Consider the following 24,560-nt stretch of genomic DNA (forward strand, 5'->3'; position numbering starts at 1 on the left):
GTGATGTTCTGGTTCTGAAATAAGAGCTTCCAGCACATGAAGTTAATCAGGAATAGTTAATTCGCTTTAAATTCACACCCTACCTTATTCTGGATTGACTTTCATGTGTAGACAAACCCTAAAAGGGAAGCAGGGAAATAACACTGAATTCTGTTCTACCTACCGGCAAACGTCTGGAAAAGTCATGTTCACAAAATCATTGGAGAGCCAGTCAGTCATCACTTTGTAGTCATTGCCTTCAAAAAGGTTCCTGTTCCACGGGCCTTTTCTCTTCACCTAAGACAAATAACCATGGACCAAATGTTGTTTTGCGAAAGCGCTAGTGTAACAATGGGCTGCCTCTGGCCACATGATTATATATTGGTGCAGCAACCCTGACAGTTACTAGAATGCAGTGGCACCCATTGGCTACTGCAGCAGCCACATAAGCAGCCCTTAGAATAATGGGCCAAGTTAAACCATAAGTGATCTGGACACTTCACACTCATACATCAATTGAGGCTGCATGCTTAGCAGGACTAAAAATGGAGAAAGTCACATAATGACGAAAACATACAAAGGAGTCCCAGAGTCAGATAATTTTGAGCAAAATTTCCTTTACTTTGCAATAACAATTACTCTGTCTACCTACCTATTGTAAGGCTGATCTTCTCTTAAGAGTTGTAGTGATGTAAGTATGTTGGTTAGGTGTGTGATTTTTTGCTGGCATGGTTATATTGGTAAAAGCCATAGTGTAGGGGCAATTATACTGGTATAATCAGTATTGCTTATTTTGGTTCTTCAGTTGGAATAAGCTATACCAGCATAGGCTCTTTGAACCAGTATAACTGTGTCCATCCTAGGGGCATTGCTGCTTTAAATATATCGGTATAGTTAAAATAGCAACATTTTCTAGTGCAGACAAGTCCTTAGGGTTTTATACTGCCACCCATCATCGTGGTATCTTAGTGCCTGCCATGAAAAACAATTAATGGAGCTGTTTGAAAATTCTCTGTTGAAAAGGTTTTGTTTTTTGTTTTTAAATGGAAAATGGCTTTGTTGACAAAATGGAAATTTTGGCCAAAAATGCCAATGGTCAAAGATTTTCAGGGTTTCATCAAACAAAAAAAAAAGGTTTTTTGATTTTTGTTTTTTTGGCAACCAGAAAAACAGAAATTTTGGTCAGAAACTAAACACCTGAAAAATTTTGCAGGAAAGAAAATTTCCTAACCAGCTCGAACAATTAATAATAGTTAACTAATATCTTGGGCAATGTATTCCGTGGTCATAATTACTGTTTGATAATGGACAGTTTCCTTATATCTAACCTGAATTCCATTGTCACTTGAAAAAATCACATATACAATTTTTTCTTGGAAGGAAAAGGCAAAAATAATTTTAAAAAGGTGACTAGTAGAAAAGATACCTGTATTACATCCAGGCGCCATGCACTTGACTTACTAGCTTATGTACATTCCATGTTGCTGAACACTAACAGAATTTATTTTATGTAGACTCCAGATTTTTAAGAGTGGCTACTAACTGTGAGTGCTTCTGTACTGGGGTGCTCGATTAGAGAAACCTTGGGCCTGGTTTTGAGAAGTGCAGAGCACCAAAAATTCCATTGAAGAAAGTGGGAGTTGAAATGGCTCAGTACGGGGCCAGCCCTAAGCCAAATGGTGCCCCAGGCCAGGAGCGTCTTCGGCATCCCACTCCTTCCATTTATTAATTTTTGAATCCCTTATTTTTTATTGCATTTTTAGCTCATTTCACAACTTTGATGTGCAATTTAATGTGTTATATAAGGTGATAAATTTGAACACTAGGACCTGTAAATCTGTGTTTATTCATGCCATATATAAGCAAATAAAAAAAATGTTTCCTTAGGTATGCTGGTATAAGCACTTTTATACCAATACAACAGCATCCATGCTAGAGATGTTGTATCTATTTAACTATACTGGGATAATTAAAGCTGAAGAACTAAAGCAGGCCACAGGACGACAATTCTATTTTGCAACATGAGCTATCAGAATTTGGTTTTGTTCCACATTGTAACAAAACAAAAACCTTCTCAACGTTTTGTGAAATGGAATTGTGTCAAAACACCTGTTTTTAAATGCAAAGCATCAGGTTTTCAATGTGGGTCTCTCTTTTTCTCTGGTCAGCAGAGAACCCTGCACATCAGGAACCTTCTCGTTAAAAATTTTCTCAAAAATGCATACATTTCTTCAAAACATTTTGGCTTTGATAACACAGAATATTTTGATGAAAATATGTTCAGTCAAAAATCTTCCAACAAGTTTTAGGTACAATTTTTGTATATGAATGAGACATGTATTTATTTCATATTCCATTCACTTAACCTGTATAAGCAAAACCTGTGAATGACAAGTATCAGAAGTCAGAAATGCTAGCATAATTCTCTTGCCACTCTTCTAAACCAGAATACAGGGAAATTCAATTAGCATAGAAGCCACTTATGGAAGGCATCTCAAATGGCCACTAGGTGATAGTAAAAACATATCCATTGCAGCACAAGGAAACATGAGGCTTCTCCAGACAGCTTAATGCCTGACAGTTATTTCTTTTTATTACATCTTCCAGCATTGGCTGTAAGAATTGAGAGCAATTTTGTGTACTGAAAAGTTAGTACCTTACTTGTTGATTTTTCTTCAATCGGGACAGATCAAGAAAGGGAGAGTATATTAGTATTTACTCTTTTGCAGAAGGACAGTACTTAAATCCTTTGCACACCTAAGCCCCAATTAAATTCTATTTGGAGGGTGTAAGTGGTTCAGTGGCCTTGTTCTGTCCCTCTGTAAAGGCTGAATCTAAGGCTATGCCTACAGTGTCCAGCAGCTCAGACTGCAGGGGTTTGAATTGCAGTGTGCACCGAAGTGTTGCACCATATCTCCCCCTTGTGGATGCTGCAGGCACAAACGAAAAGATTCCTACTTCACATGAATGTAGTCCTGTTTACCTTTTAGCTCACACCCACAGTGTGCAATTGGAGGAGTTATACCAGAGTACTTTGGTGCACACTGCTTTTCATTCCCCTGTTGTCTGAACTGCAGGGCTGTGTAGACAAGCCCTAAGCCTTGGTCAACAGTTAAAACACATAAAACACACTTAACACATAGGTACAGTGCTCAGGGGTATGAAAAGTTCACACTCCTAAGCACCGTAGCTATGCTGATCCTAATACAGAGTGTAGACACAACTAGGTCAATGGAACAATACTCCCATCAACTTAGTTGCCTTCACTTGGAGAGGAGAATTACCTATAGCAATGGAAAAACCCCTTCCAACGCTGCAGGAAGCTTTACTATGGCAAGACAGTGGAATAACTACAGGGTGTTTTTATAGCACCCATAGAGTAGACATAGCCTAACTCTGTAAGAATTAAACAAAGACAGGAAATTAATTTGCACAGAGCAATCCTAAACTGTGAGAAGCAGGGTATTAACTACACAGGATGGAAAAGCTACCCTGGGACTGACTCTCACCTTATTTACATCAATCAGTTCAAATCAGGAGTAATTCCACTAAGTCAGCAAAGCTACATTGGCTTGAAAGGAGAATCAGAATCCATACCTTTAATCAGGCTGTAAAGCATTATTGCAAACCTGTGGTACTACATTCACGTGTTAAATAAAAACAGCCTATTAGGTTATTTAGTCTCCCCTGCCAAATTAAGTCCCAGTTTGATCAAGATGATCCTGAAAATACCCAAGCTTCCACTAAAACAAGGAACACACGCTTGTCAGATAAGATCCTGTAATGGCCATTCACATTATTTGGACAAGTGAAGGGCTTACCTTGGTACTCTTTTGCCTAATGAACAGGCTTCTTAGGAGTGTGGACAAGCCTGGAACCAAGCAACTCTGTGCTATGAAGCCTAGTTTTAGTTCAGCAAAACAGATGATGCTGTCTCCTCTCCTCCAGTCCCAGTTGGGGATGTTTGCCAGGTATACCTGTCTCAGGATACGATAGTGAATACAAGTGAGGGTCAAGACAGGCAGGTACATGATGTTCCTATAAAATAAAAACTGTCTTTTCTGTCTCCCCTTTTTGATTTTGAAAAAATAGTTACTGAAATTTTCAAAATAACAATATTCTAAAAATGTTTACAAAACAGCAATGAAAATTGTGAACAGCTCTAGGCCAAAGTTTTTAAAAGGAGCTAGTGATTTTGGGTGCCACTTGGTTTAGGTGCCCTACTTGAAACACCTTAAAGGAGCTAAGCACTTTCTGAAAATCAGGCTGCTTTAAGAGGTCTCACATTGGCCACCAAAACACTGAGGCACCAAAAATCACCTTTTTTTTTTAAATCCTGGCCTAGCTCCTACCGTTCTGAAATCTACCCCAGTAGGGATCCCACACCTTGGCATAGTGGATCAGACTAACTGTCCCTCTAGTTTGATCACCCATATCTTGCTATGACCAATACTTGAAGCTTTGCTGGAAAGCAAAAATAAATCTCTGCCAGCTGAGCAATGCTTCTGATGGGGACAGCACACAATGCAGAGTTAAACACTAAACATATATTTTTAAAACAAAATAGAACAATGCCCCTGTGATGGCACACAATGTGCATGAGAGAAGAAGATTCAGTTATTATCATTTAGTAACATAGAATCATCATAGAATATGAGGGTTGGAAGGGACCTCAGGAGGTCATCTAGTCCAACCCCCTGCTCAAAGCAGGACCAATCCCCAACTAAATCATCCCAGCCAGGGATTTGTCAAGCCTGACCTTAAAAACCTCAAAGGAAGGAGATTCCACCACCTCCCTAGGTAACCCATTCCAATGCTTCACCACCCTCCTAGTGAAAAAGTTTGTCCTAATATCCATTAATAGACACACTTGATGTGGTAGTAATGGAAGGAGCAAGATCTATGGGGTGAAATCCTGGTCTTATAGAAGTCAGTAGGAACTTAGCCATTGATTTTAGTGGGGCCAGTCTTTCACCCATGATGATCAGCACTAAAGGAATAAGATTAGACTGACAGAGCTACTGGGCTACCTTTTTATGAGACTGGATTATCTGTATAATGACTCTCGTCTTTGGATAGTGATTCTTGACGCACAGCGCCCTGCATGAAAAATATACCTGTTGGTTAATGTGCCTTGTCTGGGCGAAATGCCCTCAGGTTTCAAAGCCTTTACTGCACAGCATAGTGAGAAGGGAATGGAGACCTGCCAGGGATACGGGATGTAGCAGCTGACCACAGCAGTGGAAGCAGTTGGACATTATGAAATCCAGAGCTGGATCCCACTGTTGTGGGGTGGGGACAACTGTGGGGGACCCTCCAGCGAAATGACCGTCACTTTCTGATTTTTGTGTGTGCAAAATTGTTATCTGAAAATAAAGTTCTATAATTCTGCAAAGGAATCATAGAATCATAGAATATCAGGGTTGGAAGGGACCTCAGGAGGTCATCTAGTCCAACCCCCTGCTCAAAGCAGGACCAATCTCCACTAAAATCATCACAGCCAGGGCTTTGTCAAGCCTGACCTTAAAAATATCTAAGGAAGGAGATTCCACCACCTCCCTAGGTAACGCATTCCAGTGTTTCACCACCCTCCTAGTGAAAAAGTTTTTCCTAATATCCAACCTAAACCTACCCCACTGCAACTTGAGACCATTACTCCTTGTTCTGTCATCAGCTACCACTGAGAACAGTCTAGATCCATCCTCTTTGGAGCCACCTTTCAGGTAGTTGAAAGCAGCTATCAAATCCCCCCTCATTCTTCTCTTCCGCAGACTAAACAATCCCAGTTCCCTCAGCCTCTCCTCATAAGTCATGTGTTCCAGTCCCCTAATCATCTTTGTTGCCCTCCGCTGGACGTTTTCCAATTTTTCCACATCCTTCTTGTAGTGTGGGGCCCAAAACTGGACACAGTACTCCAGATGAGGCCTCACCAATGTTGAATAGAGGGGAACGATCATGTCCCTCGATCTGCTGGCAATGCCCCTACGTATACATCCCAAAATGCCCTTGGCCTTCTTGGCAACAAGGGCACACTGTTGACTCATATCCAGCTTCTCGTCCACTGTAACCCCTAGGTCCTTTTCTGCAGAAATATTTCCAACCCCAGGCTTCCTCCCCACCCCTCTGTCTGGTGCTGGGAGAGAAGGTGGGCTTAGGGAGAACAATAATTTATAAAGTACTTTCCCATTGTGCCTCTCCCACAAATGATGTTTTCCAAATGTAACAAATGGATATTCCAACTATACCGGGGGAGGCACTTCACTCCCTATTGAAATGCAGCCACCTCTGGTGTGAAATGAAAGGGTGCCTGACAATGTTATCAGACAAGAAGTGGAGAACCATACCCAGTGGCATTGGAACAATCATACCCAGAGGGGGTGCTGAGAGCCATTGAACAAAACTGCAAACCCTGTATATGATGAGAACCACTTCAAGCCAGGGGCTGCTACCACACCCCCAGCATCCATAGTTCCAGCACCCCTGATCATATCGGTATCCATTGAGAGCCGCAGGGGGGATTCAAGGACGCAGCAAGTATTCTATGATTTATTTGTATTGCAGTAGCACCTAGGAGCCCCAGTCATGGACCAGGACCCCACTGTGCCAGGCACTGTACAAACATAAAATGTAAACAATCATCTAGCTTGGAATTTGGGCCGGAATTTAGTTCTTCTGTAATGATTCTGAAGAGGAGCAACACACCGATTGAACTACCAGCACCAGATAATACAGCATCTACATGCACTCTAGGAGTCTCACATACAAGTACTGACTTAGCCTAACCATGCTTAGTGTGTGAGAGCTAATGCAATCACTGCTCAAGGTAGTCCACCTGAGAGTGCATGACTGTTTCCTCAGGATAAAGGCACCGTTCCCCTTGAGAGCTGCAACAGTATTCATGAGGGCGAGAGTGCAAAAACATCGTCCACTGTGGGTTTTGGGAGTTAGAGAGCTGTCCACCTTCTTGGTCCTCTTACACAAAAGGTGATGTTAGGGTTCTGCTTGCAGAGAAACTTGTGACAGTGTAAACACATTCTGCTCCTGCCTATGTCCGCTCGTTGTGTCTGCAGGTGTTAACATCACCCAGACACAGAAAGAGAATGCTGGAGGATCTCACCCTACCTCATGATATTGGAAGTATCTTCAACATAAGGGTCCGAAGAGCAAGTATCTGCTAGGATCAGACAAGCATCTGCAGATCCCATCTGTTTCTCAGGAGAGAAAAGCAGAGTCAGGGTTTGATTCCACATGGAGTACAATAATCCTCTGTGCTTATCTGACTTATTGTCAAGAATCTCTACTTTCCAAAAAATGCTACATTTCTTAGAACCATTTTATATGCTTCTTTTAAGGCCAATTGGTCCCAATTCAGTTTTGTCATTTATTTTCATTTTCCTTCTTTCCAAGTTTTAATCCATTAAACTCAAACATTTAGGATTAGATTCTTGCATCCTTGCTGACACTGAGTTGCACCTTACTCTGCAAACTGTTTCACTGAAATACATGGGAGTGCTTGAAGCAAGGTTCTAATCAATGCTAGTCGTGGCAGAATCTCACCATTTGGTGGCTGGAGCTCATGGCTGGAGTCTGGATTTTCAAAACTGTGACTCCTGAAAAGAAAATGGTGGATGGAAAAAAGGGGTCTTACCACAACTCTCTTCAGATCTTTATAGTTCAGTGCAGAGCCATGGAAGAAAGTGGTATAGGCAGAATAGCATTTGAATACAATTTCCAGCTCCAGACTAGGAAGAGTTCTACACGATAAAAAATTCAGAACAGAAGGAAAAGACTGATCAGCCCCTAATAACAATGTTCTTGACTCTCCTGCCCTCCCACCCCCCACCCAAAAAAATGTGTGTTTATGTGCCGTTTTAAAAATCTGCTTAAAAGGGACACTGGCAGACCAGCTAAGGCACATAATTTAGGTTTTACACAGCCTAAGTGTCATAGAATTTAAGGAAGTACCATTCCACTAAAATGAGTGCAGCCGCACTTTGCAGCATGGTGGTACTGCGTGAGAAGCAGAAAGCAAGACTTGCTAAGGCCCTGATCCTGTAATCTGCATCCAGGTGAAACCATGGATCCGTTTCTCTCCTCCCTGTGGACTTCAGGTCACCTCCTTCCCTTAAAAACTCAGTTATTTTCCTCACTCATTTCCACACTGTCATTGACTATTACTCCAAATACAAGAGACGTGACCCAACCTTCCCTTGTAGAATAATAGATTTTAAGACCAGAAGGGAAGTTTAGATCATCTAGATCATCCTGTATAACACAAGCCAGAGAATTTCACCCCATTACCTCTGTATTCAGCCCAATAATTTATGTTTGGCTAAGGCCAAGAAAGGCATCCAGTCTTGATTTGAAAACAAGGGATGAAAAATCCACCACTTCCCTTAGTAGTTTGTTCCAGTGGTTAATCACCCTCACTATAAAAAATTATGCCTCATTTCTAATTTGAATGTGTCTGGCTTTAAATTCCAGCCACTGGTTCTTATTATGCCTGTCTCCACTAGATTAAAGACCCCTTTAGTACACTGTATTTGCTCCCCATGAAGATATACGTACACTAATCTAATCATCTCTCAATCTTCTTTTTGATAAACTAAACAGATTGAGCTCTTTAACTCTTTCACTATAAGGCATTTTTTCCAGCCCTCTAATAATTTTTGTGGGTTTTTTCCACACCCTGTTCGATTCTTCAACATCCCCCGCAAAATGTGGGTGCCAGAACTGCACGCATTACTCCAGCGCCAGTCCCATCAGTGCTCCAGAGACAAAATCACCTCCCCACTCCCACTCATTTTGCTCAGACTGTAAATGGGAATCCATTGTGAATCATGCAATACTTAATTTGCGCGTGGCTAGCCAGAGAGAGATAAATATCTCCTCCCCCCGACAGACAGGAGTATACGGATAACCTTTTGGTGACCTGTCTGAACAAACCTAGAGAACATATTTTATTGTATATACATAACTCCTCACATATTTTCCATACAAACATATCTATGATTATGATGAGGAGTGTGACATAAGCTTCCACTACAGAAATTAAATGATATTCTCTGACAATAAGTAGATACCAGACCCTGTAACCCTTATTTTACCCCGTAGCCTCTGCCAGATAGCTCCAAGAGATCCTTGGGTGGGTCATAGAGTCTCATATAGAGTGAGTCCAAAATGCAAGATACACTCAAAAAGGAGAACATTTTTATTCTCATTAAACATTTAGCACAGAGAAGATTTTATCATAAAGCTTCCCAAGGTGGGAAGGTCTCATATGACTCTCTGCTCTTTCCTATTAATTAGTTATACAATGTGACTTCCCTTGCCCAAAGCCACCAGGCAATAAAAGTATCCTCTAGCTCCCCCAAACAGCTGTGCTTAGGAAGTGACTTTGAAATGTTTAGTGGGAATACTTACTCTCCCAGAAAGACAATCTCAGTGCAAACATCTCCTGTGTCCTGGGCCAGGAAGTTTCTTAAGAAAGCTGTCACACTCTTCAGAGTGATATCACCGCAGACAACAATGTACCTACAGAAAGAACTCTCTGTCATGTTTGGAACCTGTAGAGTGCTTATTATAAGCATGACATTGTATGCAACAATTAATTAGCCACTAGATGTCTCTGTGTGCTAAACAGAGTTCCAAACAGAGTGTGGTCCTGGGTAAATATGAAAACAAAGTTGGAACTCAAGTTGTGTGGAAGTCTTTTTGTTTGTATCTGTAGTTGTGATTATGATTCCATATATCATGATCCTGTAGGTTAGAAGGGTTATTTGGTAAACAAGGGGGAGATATAACCCTTTACAAGTATTCAAATGGTATAGACACCAAAGGAAAAATGTTTAGGAAAACATTTAGGAGGAGTTTGGGGGATACTGAAGAGAAGTTTAAGAGGTGATTTAATCAGAGTCTATAGGTGCCTACACAGGAACAAGATATCAGGTAGTAAAGGGTTTTTTTAGTCAAGTAGACAAAGGCATAACAAAATCCAAATAACTGGAAGTTGAAGCTTGACAATTCTGAAATGGAAATAAGATTCAAATTTTTAACAGTGAGGGTAATTAATCATTGCGACAATTTACCAAAGGATATGGTGGACTCTCATCAATTCAAACCTTTAAATCAAGAAGGGATGTCTTTCTGAAAGAGATGATCTAGTTCAACCACAAGTTATGTGCTTGATGCAAGATTACTGGGTAAAATTCTATGCCACGCTGGAGGTAGGCGTAGATGATCGCACTGGTCCCTTTTAGCATTAAAATCTCTCAGTCTATGAATGTATAACTAGGAGTGATGGGATAAAATTAAGCCAAAAACAATTCAGAATGAGTATCAGGGAGAAAATGCTACAAGTGATTTCTTTAATACAGTGCGATATTCCCCCAAGGAAACAGTGGGAGCTCCATCACTTGAGTCAGTGAAAAATAGAGTTGGTTGACAAACAGGTCAAGGCAAATTAATGGACATATTTCCTTTTTATTTTTTAATTAAAAATAAAAAAAATCCAAACTCTGAAAAATGTTGACCTACTGACAGTCTCCCCTCCCCTTGTTTTTGTTGATAATTTAAATGCCAATAACATTTTTCATTGTAATTTGAAAAATTTCAACCGGTTTTACTGAAAAATAGAATGGACTAAGCACTGAAGAATATACTGGAACAATCCTGCTTTGTCTGAAAGGGAATTGAAATGATAGGACTCATCTATCTGCAATTTATACTTCCTGTCCTCTTAGGCTATTTCTACACTACAGCCTCTCTTGGCACAACTTACGGCGCTCAGGGGTGTGAATAAACCACCCCCGAGTGACACAAGTTACACTGACATAAGAACTTGTGGGCCCAGTGCTATGTTGGCAAGAGAGCTTCTCCCACCAACGTAGCTTCTTCCGCTTGTGGAGGTGGGTTTTTTATGCCAACAGGCGAGCTCTCTCCCAAGAGCACAGAGCATCTTCACCACGCACACTGCAGCAGTGAAGCTGTACCGGTACAACCGCACGCTGCAGCGCTGTACGTACAGACATATCCTGAGAAACAAAACTCATCCTGAAGAGAGCTGTTGTTGACTAGATGTGTACTGAGATACTCTGGTGATGAGGGCCAAGATGGATGGGTAGAAAGATAGAAAGTTTCAGGCTTTGGCTCAAGTTATTTTGGGAAGATTCATATCACTCCTTATTTCCTCTGATCTAATCTGTAACCTAATTAGTAAGATGCCTTTGTTTTGCAAAGACAATATAAACAATCACACTTACTTTCTCCCTCTCACTACCTCATACGATTCTTGGTATTTTCGATTGCCACCAACGATATCCACAATTTCAGGGATAAAATTTGCAAACAAGACCTAAAGTGTCAAGAAATACAATACTGTTTAGAGCCATTTCCCATTGTCCAAGGGCAGTACTGGTTGCGTCCCCTTGCGGCTGAGTCTGGGGATTAGCTCTGTCCAGTCTGACACCCACTTCCTTTGGTCACTCACGCCATGACCCCTCTTACTCTCTAGCAGTTGCAGTGCTTCCACTTCATAGCTTGGCCCTCTGGCCAGATCACTGTACAGTTTTCCCATTCTTGGGTAACAAAAGTCTCACCAGACCAGCTGCCATTCCGGGCACTCTTCCGATTCAAGACTGTGCCACTTTCCCAATGGCTAGAAAACCCGGCCCTCCCTTTGCAGCTTCCTTCTCCACCACCCCTCTGGGTAAACTTTTCTGTCAGGCTCAGAATCCCAGGGCTTCTGCTCCCCCTGGGTTTCCTCCTTCTCGTCTCACTAGGTCCAGAGAGTGACTGTACACCTCCCCACTGCAACCCCCTTCTGCTCTCTCTTCCTGGTTTTATACAAGCCCCCACCGACTGCTGCCCAGATGGGCTCCATCTTCAATTAGTGCTTGTCAGGGAAGTCTAAGTCTCCCCCTATGTGCAGCCTACTAAGTTAATTAGCCCTCTTCTGAGCCATGTTAACTCCTTCAGGTGTTGTGTGGAGTGAACACCCCATCTTACCCACCCATGTTAAATTTCAGACCCTAAGTTGTGAGTCATTATAGAAGCTCCCAATAAGGCTTGATATTCCTATAGTCATCATAAAGACTGGGGGAATGCCCACTGGTTACATGTGGGTTACAGGAATTGCCTTGCTGGTTTCAGGAGTCCATTTAGCTCAGTATCCTAGCTCTGGCAATGGCCATGACTAGCTGCTACAAAGAGAAGTACAAGAAACCCTGCAGTAGGCAGTTATGAGAGGGGGCAGCTTCCACACGCCCCCACTATGCACCCCACACAGACACACACCCTCCAGATGCCTACTATACTGGTGGAAGGATGATCTAGAGGATAAGGTATATAACTGGGATTCAGATGACCTGTGTTCTAGTCCCACTTCACCCATAACCTCCCTATGTGACCTTGAACAAATCACTTAACCTACCATTATGCCTCAATTCTTCATTTTTAAAATGGGGATAATAGTCCCTTACCTCATAGGTCTGTTGTAGGATTCAATTCATTAATGATTATGAGGTGATCAGATACAATAGTGATGAGTGACATATAAATAGATAAGATATTTTCCTAACTCTGATTAGTCCAAGCTTGTGCCCTGAAGCATGAGGATTAATATATTAAACACTTGCAATTTTTTTCCTATTAAAATCCGGGGTATCCTTTGTTAATAGATATGTATCCATCCCGTTTTGAATCCTCCTAAGATCATGACCTCTATGATACCTTGTTGCAGGAAGTTCTACTGACTGTTCATTGTTAGAAAAAAATATTTATTTTTAGCCATTTTATATTTGCCACCTTTGGATTTCATTGAATGTCCCCTGGTTCTTGTGCAGTGAGAAAGGCAAGTGAATGCAGTTCCCTGATCTACTGCTAGTCCCCTGCCAACATCTATCACAGTAGAAATGCTGGACCCTGAGCTTTGGTGTCAGCATTCAAATTAACTAACATCTTGTCATTGCATTAAACTCCAGGGAACTGGCCACTTGTGAAAAGGAGATAATGGTTTCTTACCAAACCACCGATGATGAAGAAAATCATGAAAATACGACCCAAGGACGTTTTAGTTACAACATCTCCAAAGCCAACTGTGGACATGGTCACCATTGTCAAGTATAAACAGTCAAAATAGCTCAGGGACTGGGAATTTTGATGGTGGACCCAAGGATCTCCACTATTCTCCACCTGCCAGAATTATAAAAGGGTAGGAAATGGTTTGAATCCAAGATTTTGGTTCAGGTCCATCTCTAATTAATGAGTGTGTCATGGATATATTTCAGCCCAATCTGAAAGAGTCAATGCTTCTTGGAAAGATTTGGTTGAGTGGCAAATCTTGCTGCTGTCTCTCTCTCTTTATTTTCCCATGAATGAAACAAGCATTTTCGTTGCTATAGGATCTGCTGCTTATTTCCTAGCAAGAGTTATAATAATCCTTTGCCATTGATATCCCAGTTGGATGAGTTGCCTGCTGCCCTGTTCCAATATATAAATATATAATAGGGCTTACCTCCCTCATTTTCATCTGCTCCGTGAGCTAGGGTTCGGGAACCTCTTTGCCAGAAAGAACATAAATGAAATTTGCCCTGTTGTAGCTACATCCACATAGCTAAACCCATGTAACGCCCTGATGCAGACATGCGACAGCAGTGCAAAATGGGGCTTGCCCCAGTGCAGATTAATCTGGTAACACACCCAAGCAAGTTGTGTTGGTATAAATTCTGCTTTGCTCAGGTACAACACATCTGCATTAGGGATTTGTGCTGATATCTAAAGGTCTCCTACTCCTTTGGGAGACTAATTTCTGAATCTACCTCACCCTTGTCTCCTGCCAAGGCACAGCTTGTCACTGTGCAGCTAAGAAGAAACTGCTTCCCTGTTTGTTCTATATTCCATTAACGTTGCTACCATCATTTGGGGAGGCGGTGTTTCTACCCTTCCACTGATGTAGGCTGTCTACCCTGTGGGGTTATGCTGGCATAGATATGGCTTTGTAGCTATGCTGGTACAATCTCTGTAGTATAGACATACCCTTACAGTGGTCTTTCATATCAATAGCTACTCCTGTCCCATCTCTTCCCAGTAAAAGTCTACATTTCCCCAGCAAAATATACACAGAGAATGTGCCTTAGCACTGTTTTATGGTTATCCAGGAAGGATGTGGAACTGACTGTACATACCAAGTGAATAAATCCTGCAGCTGTGAGCCAGGTGCTGAGAACTGCAGCTAACAATCTGGACAGCTTGATTGAATTACTGAGGACAGGAGGGGGAAAAGCTCATTAAAGACATTGCATAAGTTATGTTAATATTTCAACCACCTGCATGACTCCATCTGCCTACTGCACCCAGCCTCTTGCAAGAGACCTCCAACTGGGCATATTATTTTTGATTTTCCTTCTTAATAGATCAGCCGGAGCCACAAGTTGGATATGGAATAGTTTGCACAGTTCAGATTCAGGGTCAGAGGCCGGATGCAATATACAGATCCACATGAAAAACTGGATCAGAATTTTCCAGCAGTGTATTACACTTACTTTCTCCATTTCCTAAATCAGCCAAAATACAGGAGCCAGGAGATAATGATAAATGGCAGACATCACTTGACCAGACTTTGATTTACCTCGTCCTAGTGATCCTGAGAAACTGCAATATTTTGGGAAGTTCTAACAATCTGAGTGCTCGCAAGAACCGCAAACCTGCAGGAAAACAGCAAAGGAAGAAGACAGAGAAAAGCAATGTCTAGTAACAAGACCACACCTCTGTGTGCATGCGTGCGCACCATGTGTGTGTGTGCGCGCACGTGCAAACACATATGCAAACTTCTGTTTTTATCTGTAGCCAATGTCATATCAAACCTGGCTCCAGGACCATGCACCTCTTGAGTTCAACTTAAGCCCTCAAGATAGGGCTTGTATTATACAAAAATATAAGGCCTGAAGTTCCCATATCTGTATCTATAAATCCATGGTACATCCACACCTTGAATACTGCGTGAAGTTCCAGTTGCCCCATCTCAAAAAATATACGTTAGAAATGGAAAAGGTCCAGAGAAGGGCAACAAAAATGTTTAAGGGCATGGAACAGCTTCCGTATGAGGAGAGATTAAAAAGACTGGGACTGTTCAGCTTGGAAAAGAGACAGTGGAGGGGGGATAGGACAGAGTACCTATAAAATCATGAATGGTGTGAAAAAAAGTGACTAAGGAAGTGTTATTTGCCCCTTTACCTAACACAAAAACTAAGGGTCACCTATGAAATTAATAGGCAGCAGGTTTAAAACAAACAAAATTAAAGTACTTCTTCACACAACACACAGTCAACCTGTGGAACTCATTGCCAGGGGATGTTGTGAAGGCCAAAAGTTTATCCTGGTTCAAAAAGAACTAGGTATGTTCATGGAGGATAGGTCCATCAATGGCTATTAGTCAAGATTGTTAGGGATGCAACCCTATGCTCTGGCTGTCTATAAACCTTCAATCTCAAAAGTAGGTGGTAGGATGTATTCCTGGAGGTTTCATCACATGACATAATCTTTAATTAAAGATTTATCTTTAATTCCTTGAGATTCCAGGACAATCCTGGAGGGTTGGCAACCCTACAAAGGGAGGACTGGTTGGCAGAGGGTTTATCACTCGATAAATTACCCTGGTCTGTTCATTCCCTCTGACACACCTGGCATTGGCCACCGTCAGACAGCAGGTTATTGGGTTAGTTGGACCATTGGACTGACCCATTATGGTGGTTCTTATGTTCTTATGTATTGTGAGGGCCTAAGTGAGATGTAAATGAGGCCCAGGCTTTGAGGTTTTCACCACAGAATGGGTATGGAAGTCAGTCCATAGTGGAAGCACTGTACTCTCCCATTTGAATGCCTCATGGGAGGAGCACCACATCCAAAGGCTCAGATGCGGGATGGGCATGGTATTAAAAGCTAGACAAACAGATAAACATGGCTGAAGCAGAACTTAAGTGGTGCATAGGCTTCTGCCAATTCTCTTCACGGAGGCGGTGGGGCTGTGGTTACCCTTAGGGCCTAATTCTGCCCCCACTCACACAAGAGCAGTTTCCATAGTGCAGGAAACTCAAGATAAGGAGATACCTTCACCTCTGCGAAGTAAAATAATCCTGAGAACAGGATGTGAAATAACAATGATGGGGAACTAAATCTCCAAGTCCTACTTACCAAGACAGTTCCTCTTTAAATAGTAGGAAACACAAACTGGAGGGATGGTGAAAAAATCCACAATGGAGTTGAGCTCCAGCCAGAAACTCAGCTTGTTGTTTGCTGCCATGAACTACAGAAAACAGGCAAAGTCAAAGAGCATGAGGACAGTGTGAGATTGAAGCACATCAGAGCAGAGAGAAAGAGACTGGTTAGTAAGCCCAGGAGGAGGCTTCTTTTGCTGAATGCAGCTAGCTCCGCTCTCTCTCTCTCTCTCTCTCTCTCTTCACCCTGTGGGCACCCAATAAACGTTTCCCAGTTTGTTTTAAAATAGGGTAGCTTGGGGAAAATTACTCCCTAGTGTAGCTGAACTGCACTGACTTCAGTGGAGAATGGAGTTACAACAGGAGGCTTTGATCCACCATCTCACAGTCATTGTGATGAACTCTCTATCTCCACTGACAACTAGTTACCCATCTTTTTTTCCTCATGGTATCTAAGTGCCGATGACACTGCACTAGAAAATTCAATGGTTGGCAAAACCCACAGCCATAATTACCCAAATCTGTCATAAGGAAAAGCCTATTTTCTAAAGACTTTGCCAGAGTTCTAATGCCAAAAACTAAGACAAAAGAGCATTTCACCTCAGTGCAGCCAATGATATCTTAAAAAATGCACACTATGATCCACTCCATGCAAGGGAGAATGGAGGTGAAATCTAGCTAATTGACTAGATGGTTTGAGGATTAGGGGTGAGGAACACATTGTTCACAGTGGGAGCTGCAAAAGGGCTTAACAATTTATCAGGCTGAGGAAAAAGACAGATTAAAAAACAGAAAATTCTTATGAGCCTTGGTAACACTTGTACCAGAGCTACAAAAGCTAAGCTAAGGCAGTCAGATCTCATGCTTCAGAGCACAGACATTGCTGTCAGGGTAGGAAGGAAGTTTCCCTTAATGTACCAGACTGACTGTTCATTCAGAAATTATTCACTTTTATCTGAAACATCAGGTTTTGCTCACTGCCATCAATGGTCGGAACCAGTATGGCAAATCCTATGTTCCTAATTGGCAGCAACATGGTTCATAAAGGGGATACATCTATCTTAGCACTGATATGGCCCCTTCCCAACACCATGGTATCCAAGCCTCACAAACTCTAATGACGCTTGGTTTGCAACACCCATGGAGGTAGGGAAGTATTTTTAGCCTCATCTACAGAGAAGTGAAATGACTTGCCTAAGCTCACTGAGGGAGTCTCCGGCAAAGTTGGGAATTGAACCCAGATCCTGAGACCCAGTACAGTAACATAATAGTTAAAGCATCATTCCACCATAGTTGTTAACACTGGGGAGAGATTCTGATAACCTTGCTCATGGCAAATAACACCTTACTTCACTATTGGGGTTAGTGTGGAGTAATGTCCTATACAATGTGATGAAGGATATCAAAACCTAGCCCTTTGTAATGATGCCCTGGTATTAGGATGTATTCCCTCTTGCTATCAGAAATGTCCAGTCTCTCTTACATATTGGAATTTGAGACATGATTCTGATCTCATGCCAGTTCCATACTAGTGTAATCCCATTGATTTCAGTTGAGTTAATTCCTGCTTCATATTGTGGTGAGAGAAGAAATATTCCTATCATGTTCCTTCATGCTGTTAAATTATTTCCAAGTACGTATTATTTTAACTCAGATTGATTGTAAAGTGCCCTTACCCGTAATCCGAAATAGAAGAGGAAGAATGCATTGAAGCTCATATCTACAGCAAGGGTGGTGTCTGCGAAGGACTGGTAGTGCTCTATGGGGCTAAGGGAAGAAAAGTCATCATCATTTGCATTGACATTGCCCTTTTCATGCAAGAATCTCCAAACGCTTGACTAACTAATTTATTAAACTCTTGCAAAATGCCTATGAATTAGGGATTATTCCTCCATATTTTTGATGTTTCACAGCCTGATCCAAAGCATACTAAAGTCAATGGGAGTCTTTCCATTCACCTCAGTGGGCTTTGGATCAGACCCAAAATGAGACACAGGGGGATTAAGTGATTTGCCCAAGTTCACACATGAAATCAGTGGCAGAGCTGGGAATGGGACCCAAGATTCTGAGTCCCCTATTCTAATCCGTACTCCTCTGTTCTGTAGTGCCACCATATAAGAGAGGCACTGGCAGAGTCTAACACAAACAAAGCTGAAATGCGTATATACCTGTATGATGTCATTGTTCCATTTACACATTTAGGTCCTGATCCAACAGCCATTATAGCCAATACAGAAACTTGCAATGGACATTGATCTGGCTTTTATTTTGATTGTGGAATTTTCCCAAACCATAGGTTAAGAACATACCAAATAATTTAAATCTCTGCTTTCTCAGTGAATTAGGATGTGTAAACTAATATCAGGTTTGCATTAAGATTAGTGAGTTAGATTAAATTGTTTTTTGAATCAGGCAAATTTATTGGACATGTATTTATATAGCATTTTATTAGACACTGATCTGTAGGGTATGTCTACACTGCAAGCAGAGGTGTGATTGTGTCATGAATAGGCATACATGTGCTAGGTTTAATATAGTTAGTGCAGATAACAGGAGTCGTGAAGACATGGAAGCACAGGCTTCAGTGCGGGCTTGCTAGCATACATACCCTGGCTCCTTGACAGACTTAAATTTAGGCAGCTAGCCTGGGCTGAAGCCTGAACTACCAGTTGTTACCCACCCTAACTAGCTTAAAGCTAGCCAGGGGTATGCCTATGCATGATACAATCACACCTTCACATGCAGTATAGACATGCTCCTAGCGTGAAATCATAGCCCCACTGAAGTCAATGGCAAAGCTGTCATTGACTTCATTGGACCCAGGATTTCACCCTGAGTAAGCACTAGATTCTCACACCTGCTATCTCTGGCATGCCGTCTATGCCAGAGTTGGCTGTGAGGGCTGCCTTAGGAGCTTGCTGTGCACCAGTTGAAGACTCTTACATGTTGGGGACATTCTTAGCTGGAGAGATCTGGTCAGCTAACCTGGCCTTATAGGTTAACCAGTGTAAAAACTTAGTTTACTTTCTAGTATGTCATCCTACTCATGGAGAGACTAGGATATAAATAAGAGTATGTACTTGTATGTGTCTTGTAAAGAAACTCTTTTCCCTCTGTAGCTACTCCTAACGGTTTGGCAGGTTTATGATGTCTTGGGATTAAACACAATATTGGATTGCACTTGATGTACAATTCTGCTTCTGAGGTTTACCCTTGCTATTTGAACACACTTCAGTTTGTTCCAAAACTTTTATATTTTATTTATTTTGTTTTAACATTCCATTTTATTTTCTGAGTGTTGCGCAACAGTCTAAATAAAGTGTTGAGAAAATAAACACCGCTGTGGCATATTAAATTGATCACAAGGCTTTACATACTAATATATTTTTTACCCCTGAGCACTTCCTGTGAGATATATGTATTTGGGTGAAGATTGCTGGAGGCCACAATATGTTTCCTACTCAGTCTAGTTACATATTTTATTTCTGTCAAATTGTTTACAAAGGCCAGATTTTCAAAAAAGACTTCAACTCCCATTTGGGCACCAAAATAAGAGGCCAGATTTTCAAAAGAGCTCAGGATATTGGGTCCTGAGCTCTGTTGAAAATCTGGCTGTACGTGTCAGAATGTGAGCTACTGAGTGCTGAGTTCTTTTAAAAATCTGGCCCCAATTGTGGGTGTTGAGCACATGGAGATCTGCCCCTAAGATCGTTTGGAAAATAAAAAAATGTAGCTCCACCAGGGGAAAGGAAAAAAGAATTCGGTTTAAGGAAATTTGAGCAGAAGAATGTTCATGGGATGTTTTCCTTTCCTGGTTATATTATATAATTCAGTGAGTGTATTTATACTGCAATTACAGTGTAATTACATTTTAGTTACGCTTTCTTGCACCTATAATCATTACTAAATTTGCAAAACTGGAAGTTTAACTATATGACTGAGTGGGTGATTATAGTGTGAATACAATATAATGAATGTCCCTAAAAGCTAAAAATCCACATATTAAGTATGAAATCAAAGAGATAATAAAATGTAATTCTGTAATGTAGTTAACTTCTGGTGACATGAATAAGTGGTAATTAGTTATTGTAACTACAGTGTAACTACAATGTAATTACAAACATTTAATTTTAAAATATAGCCCATTTTCTTTCTCCTTTGCCCAGGAACATCAAGAGCTCTTTTCACTTGTCATTTCATTTTTTCCATTCAGACAGATTAAATTACTGCTCTCTGTTGTGTGTGTCTTTTTTAGAAGAATAACCTTCTCATTGGTCAGTTTCAATGAGATAACTCAAAGAGGATATTATCACTACCTGACTTTTTAGACCAGAGCATGTCACAAAGAACACAATTGCATTTCTATACTGTCATGTCCTCAGAACAGCAACTGTATGTAAACATAATCCCTTCTTTCTCAACATCAGATCTGTTGATTTTATGGACACAGATGGGGTTCACTCTTGTTAGCAATTCCAATCAAATGCAGCTGTGCAGGAACTAGATGGATTCTATTCTGCCTCATGCATCATCAGGAGAATCATCAGCTATCTTCTTTATTGCTGTGGATGATGTGAGAAGCAGCTGGATTTTGTCAGCTTGATATTATTTGATTTTGCTGCACCAGCAGTTGGGGAAAAAAAGATCATTTAACTCTTAATCGGAGCCAACTCGATTTGGAGTTTGCTATAAGAGAATCTATTGTCTATCTAGTTATTTATATGCCCCCTCATCACCTTAGTATCTGAGCACTTCACAGGTGTTAATGAATTTATTCTTACAACAACCCTGTGAGGCAGGGACATATCACTATCCTTGTTTTGCAGCAAGGGAACTAAGGCAGAGATAGTTTCAGGCTCAGAGGTTAAAAAAAATGCTCAGTCCCCAGAAATGAGGTCAGATGATCAGAAGTGATTTCCAGAAGCCTAGGTGGGAGCTCCAGGTTGCTGAGCACCTTCCTTTGGAGAATCTGGCCCCTTTACTTAGGTGGGAATGGATTTGAAAATCTGGCCCTAAGTGACTCAGCAAAGACCACAAAGGGAGTCTTTGGCAGACTTGGCAACTGAACCCAGAATTCCTGGGTCCCATTTTTGGCTTTTAACAATAAGGCCACTTCCTCCTTAAAATAAAGCTGTCATTTCCAAATGAGCCTAAGGAGTTAGACAGCCAACTCCCATTGAAATTCAACAGGAGCTGGCTATGCAACTCTCTTAGGCTCCTTTTGCCCGTGTTTGTAGCCACAAGACCACCCTTTAAGAACATATATCATTTTGGGCTTCTACAGCTTGTTCCCGTGCATAAGGAAGCAATAAAATTTTGGATAAATGCCTAGATTCTACTTACAAGTCACAGTTGATAAAGTAAATGATGAGGGATCCAATACTCAGTAGGAACACCAGTATCACCTAAAAACATAGGCATCAAGTATGAGATATCATGTTACTTGCCTGTCTGAAACTGACACAGATTCCAAAAATACATCTAGAGCATCTCCTGTGGCATTTATCTGTGACCTCGGGGAGAAAGTCAGGAAACAAATAATCAGCTATCTGAGCTCTGTGACAAAGGTGGGAAATGGGTTTTAATTTGGATTAGTCACAACAGATACTCAGATGTTGTTAATCGACATAGCTGCAGTAAAGTCTAATGTATTATGCCAATTTACCAATATCTAATATGCAGAGGAAGGTCAGATAAGTAAGGCAATAAGTTCTGATGACAAGTGGCAGTAATTTGACTCAGCACTTGGGGAAATGAAGGGTGACTGTTGATGGATCTTCTTCCCAGTACTATATGGTCCAGGTTTGTGACTGATTTTGTCTAGTTCATAATGTTTATTTAACTGAGATTGTAAGCTTCCTGGGAAGGAGATGTGTTTTATTTTATGTTTATGCAAAGCAGTATGCACATCTACACAGCACTGCACTAAAGTTCCAGGTACATCTGGGGATCTGTGAACATTAAAAACTGGGTAGATGCCAGTTTCTCTGTGTATTAATTCAGAATAACTTTTAGACCACCTCATTTACAGACATTTCTACTGCAGTCATCATCATCCGCATCAGTGAACAGAGAACATTACCCTTTGAAAGATTTTTGATGGAAGGAGAAGGTACTTTCAGTCTAGTGGAGTGACATTAAATAAATAAATAAATTGACATCATAGTTGGCCCCTGTATTGGCAGTCTCAGTTAAGGGGGCAAGCACCCAATGAGTCATGAGGACTGAGTCCCTTTGATTGTCCACAAGATAGAGTGACTGTGCAACCTGACCCAGCAATCTGCCTCCATCCTGACCTGGAGTGACCCAGGGGTTGTGAATATCTACCATTTCATTTTGCATTCCTTCTGCTTAGGGAGACTTTTCAGATTCCCCTCCCAGCCCAGTCATGTCTCGTTAGAGGAACAGGGTGAATTGTTGTGTGTGGTTTGCTGGAGCACCCCCAGTGGGCTTTCACTTTGCTACAAGAGTCTCAGAAGACCTGTTCGACAACCCTTATCATCCCTAGCAGGGGATGAAATCCTGCCAACCAATCCACTTACCAGCACGCGCCCCACACATGTTTGAGCTGACAGCATCATCTCCACCGACTCCAGGAAGGCTCCTTTCCAGGGAAGTGAAATTTGCCTTATTTTGGGCAGCCACTGAGCACGCTGTTTGTGTTCCCCCTAAGAGCAACACAAATAGTTTGGGACCCTAGGAAGTACCAGAGTTTACACGGCTTCCTAGGATAGTGAAAGCCACTGAATGGGGTCCTGCTACATGCATCTAGTACAAATACTATAGACAGACTAGAAAGAAAACCTATATGGTTCCTAGTCTGCAGCTGTCCCAGGTGAGCTAGCAGGAAGAATTCCCTTGGATGAGCTGGCAGGAGCTGTGTTGAGCTTCACGTTGCTAGAAGTCATTCTGGATAGACTCCCACCGTCACATCACAACAGCATCAAGGTTAATTTCTCCTCTGCAACATGGTAGTCACGTGACTGCATAGTCAATTAATAACGGTTTGGAGTCTAATGAAAACAAATTATCAGAAGAAAATCAACCTCCCCAAACCAGCCCCACAACACACAAACCCAAACCCACAAATATTCACCTGAGTGCAAACACACAGCACACATACACACCCACAAATACTCATATGCGCACACACTATTTTGAAAAGAAAGCAGTGAAAGTATTTTTCCTGCAAACAGCTATGTAGCTTTATCACCATCAATAAACCGTATAACTGTACAACTTAAATGTGAGTTAAACAGTATTCCAGAGTAATCAAACCTCATGATTCAAGATATCAGTTGACTGCCTGCACGGAATGGAAAAGACATTTTACCCCTATGAATAGCACTGTGCATATGACCACATCCATTATGTTAGATTTGCTTGCCTTTCTGTTTGGGTCACTGTTTGGGATAGGATACAGGACTGCCTGGACCAGTGGCCTGTCTGAGGATGGAGTATTTTATGCTGTCATGGATGACGTATGTCAACAACCCTTACGTTATGGCCCTTTGTAACCTTGGACTGGAGGAAACTGGGTCAAATTCACCCTGGTGCAAACCAGCACATCTTCTGCGGGGTTTGTGAGATGTCTCTCCTGCTTGCACCAGGAATGAATTCAACCTATGAACTTTGGATCATTTAAACATTGCTCTCATGGATGCCTTGGAATATCCCAGCTCTGGGTTGTTGTTTTAATGTGACCTGCAGGATTCACCCCTTTGTTTTTCCCTTATATGTGACAAGACCAACATGACCCACGACTGGGGCTTTCATTGTCCTTGCAGCATCAGCTAACTGTGATTAGTTTGTCACTTTTGCAGGCTTCTTTCTTGTCCTATAGGTACGGCTATTAATTAATAGAACATATACCCAATGCAGATTTATTCTGTGGGTGGAAAACTGGAAGCATCTCCTCCCACCACAATAGTCAGACACCTGCATTTAGGTCTGATTGTCTATTCGTTTCCTTTCCCTTATCACCTATTTTTGGAGCTTCTGTTCTCTGTGCATTACAGAAGATATGCTGATCCCAGCGTCTTTTACACTCAGAGTTTCTCAGACTCTAGCATCAGTAGGAAGCCAACATTAAACCCCACATCTGCTCTAGTAGCCAAAAAGACACCAGATAATCAGACATTATTTTAACTCTTTGGCAAACAGTGATACCATCTGGCTTGCCAGCACCACAGGTGTTTCTTTCATTTTCTGCCCATGCAATCCAGGTGGGTTGATGTCAAATCCTCTCTTCTAAATGATAGAATGATGCGGCACGTCCCAATGGTGGGAGATAGCATAGTATGACATAAGGGGATTTGATAGCTGCTTTCAACTACCTGAGAGGTGGTTCCAGAGAGGATGGTTCTAGAC

At 41.5% G+C, this 24,560-nt stretch overlaps 1 protein-coding gene across 1 annotated transcript in view; it reads right to left on the reverse strand.

The window, feature by feature from the left end:
- KCNU1 (potassium calcium-activated channel subfamily U member 1) overlaps positions 1–24,560 on the reverse strand; it is an 80,422-nt gene that overhangs the window by 54,864 nt on the left and 998 nt on the right. The window contains exons 2-15 of the mRNA XM_043536507.1: positions 22,733–22,858; positions 21,534–21,595; positions 17,867–17,957; positions 16,168–16,279; positions 14,606–14,681; positions 14,163–14,238; positions 13,000–13,170; positions 11,241–11,332; positions 9,403–9,513; positions 7,628–7,733; positions 7,102–7,184; positions 5,010–5,079; positions 3,801–3,956; positions 164–276 (exon numbers count right to left, since the gene is read on the reverse strand). Of these exons, the coding sequence (XP_043392442.1) occupies positions 164–276; positions 3,801–3,956; positions 5,010–5,079; positions 7,102–7,184; positions 7,628–7,733; positions 9,403–9,513; positions 11,241–11,332; positions 13,000–13,170; positions 14,163–14,238; positions 14,606–14,681; positions 16,168–16,279; positions 17,867–17,957; positions 21,534–21,595; positions 22,733–22,858 (1,445 nt within the window). The remainder of the gene's footprint in view (positions 1–163; positions 277–3,800; positions 3,957–5,009; positions 5,080–7,101; positions 7,185–7,627; positions 7,734–9,402; positions 9,514–11,240; positions 11,333–12,999; positions 13,171–14,162; positions 14,239–14,605; positions 14,682–16,167; positions 16,280–17,866; positions 17,958–21,533; positions 21,596–22,732; positions 22,859–24,560) is intronic.

This window comes from Chelonia mydas, chromosome 26 (assembly GCF_015237465.2).
Source record: "Chelonia mydas isolate rCheMyd1 chromosome 26, rCheMyd1.pri.v2, whole genome shotgun sequence".
Taxonomy (NCBI): domain Eukaryota; kingdom Metazoa; phylum Chordata; order Testudines; family Cheloniidae; genus Chelonia; species Chelonia mydas.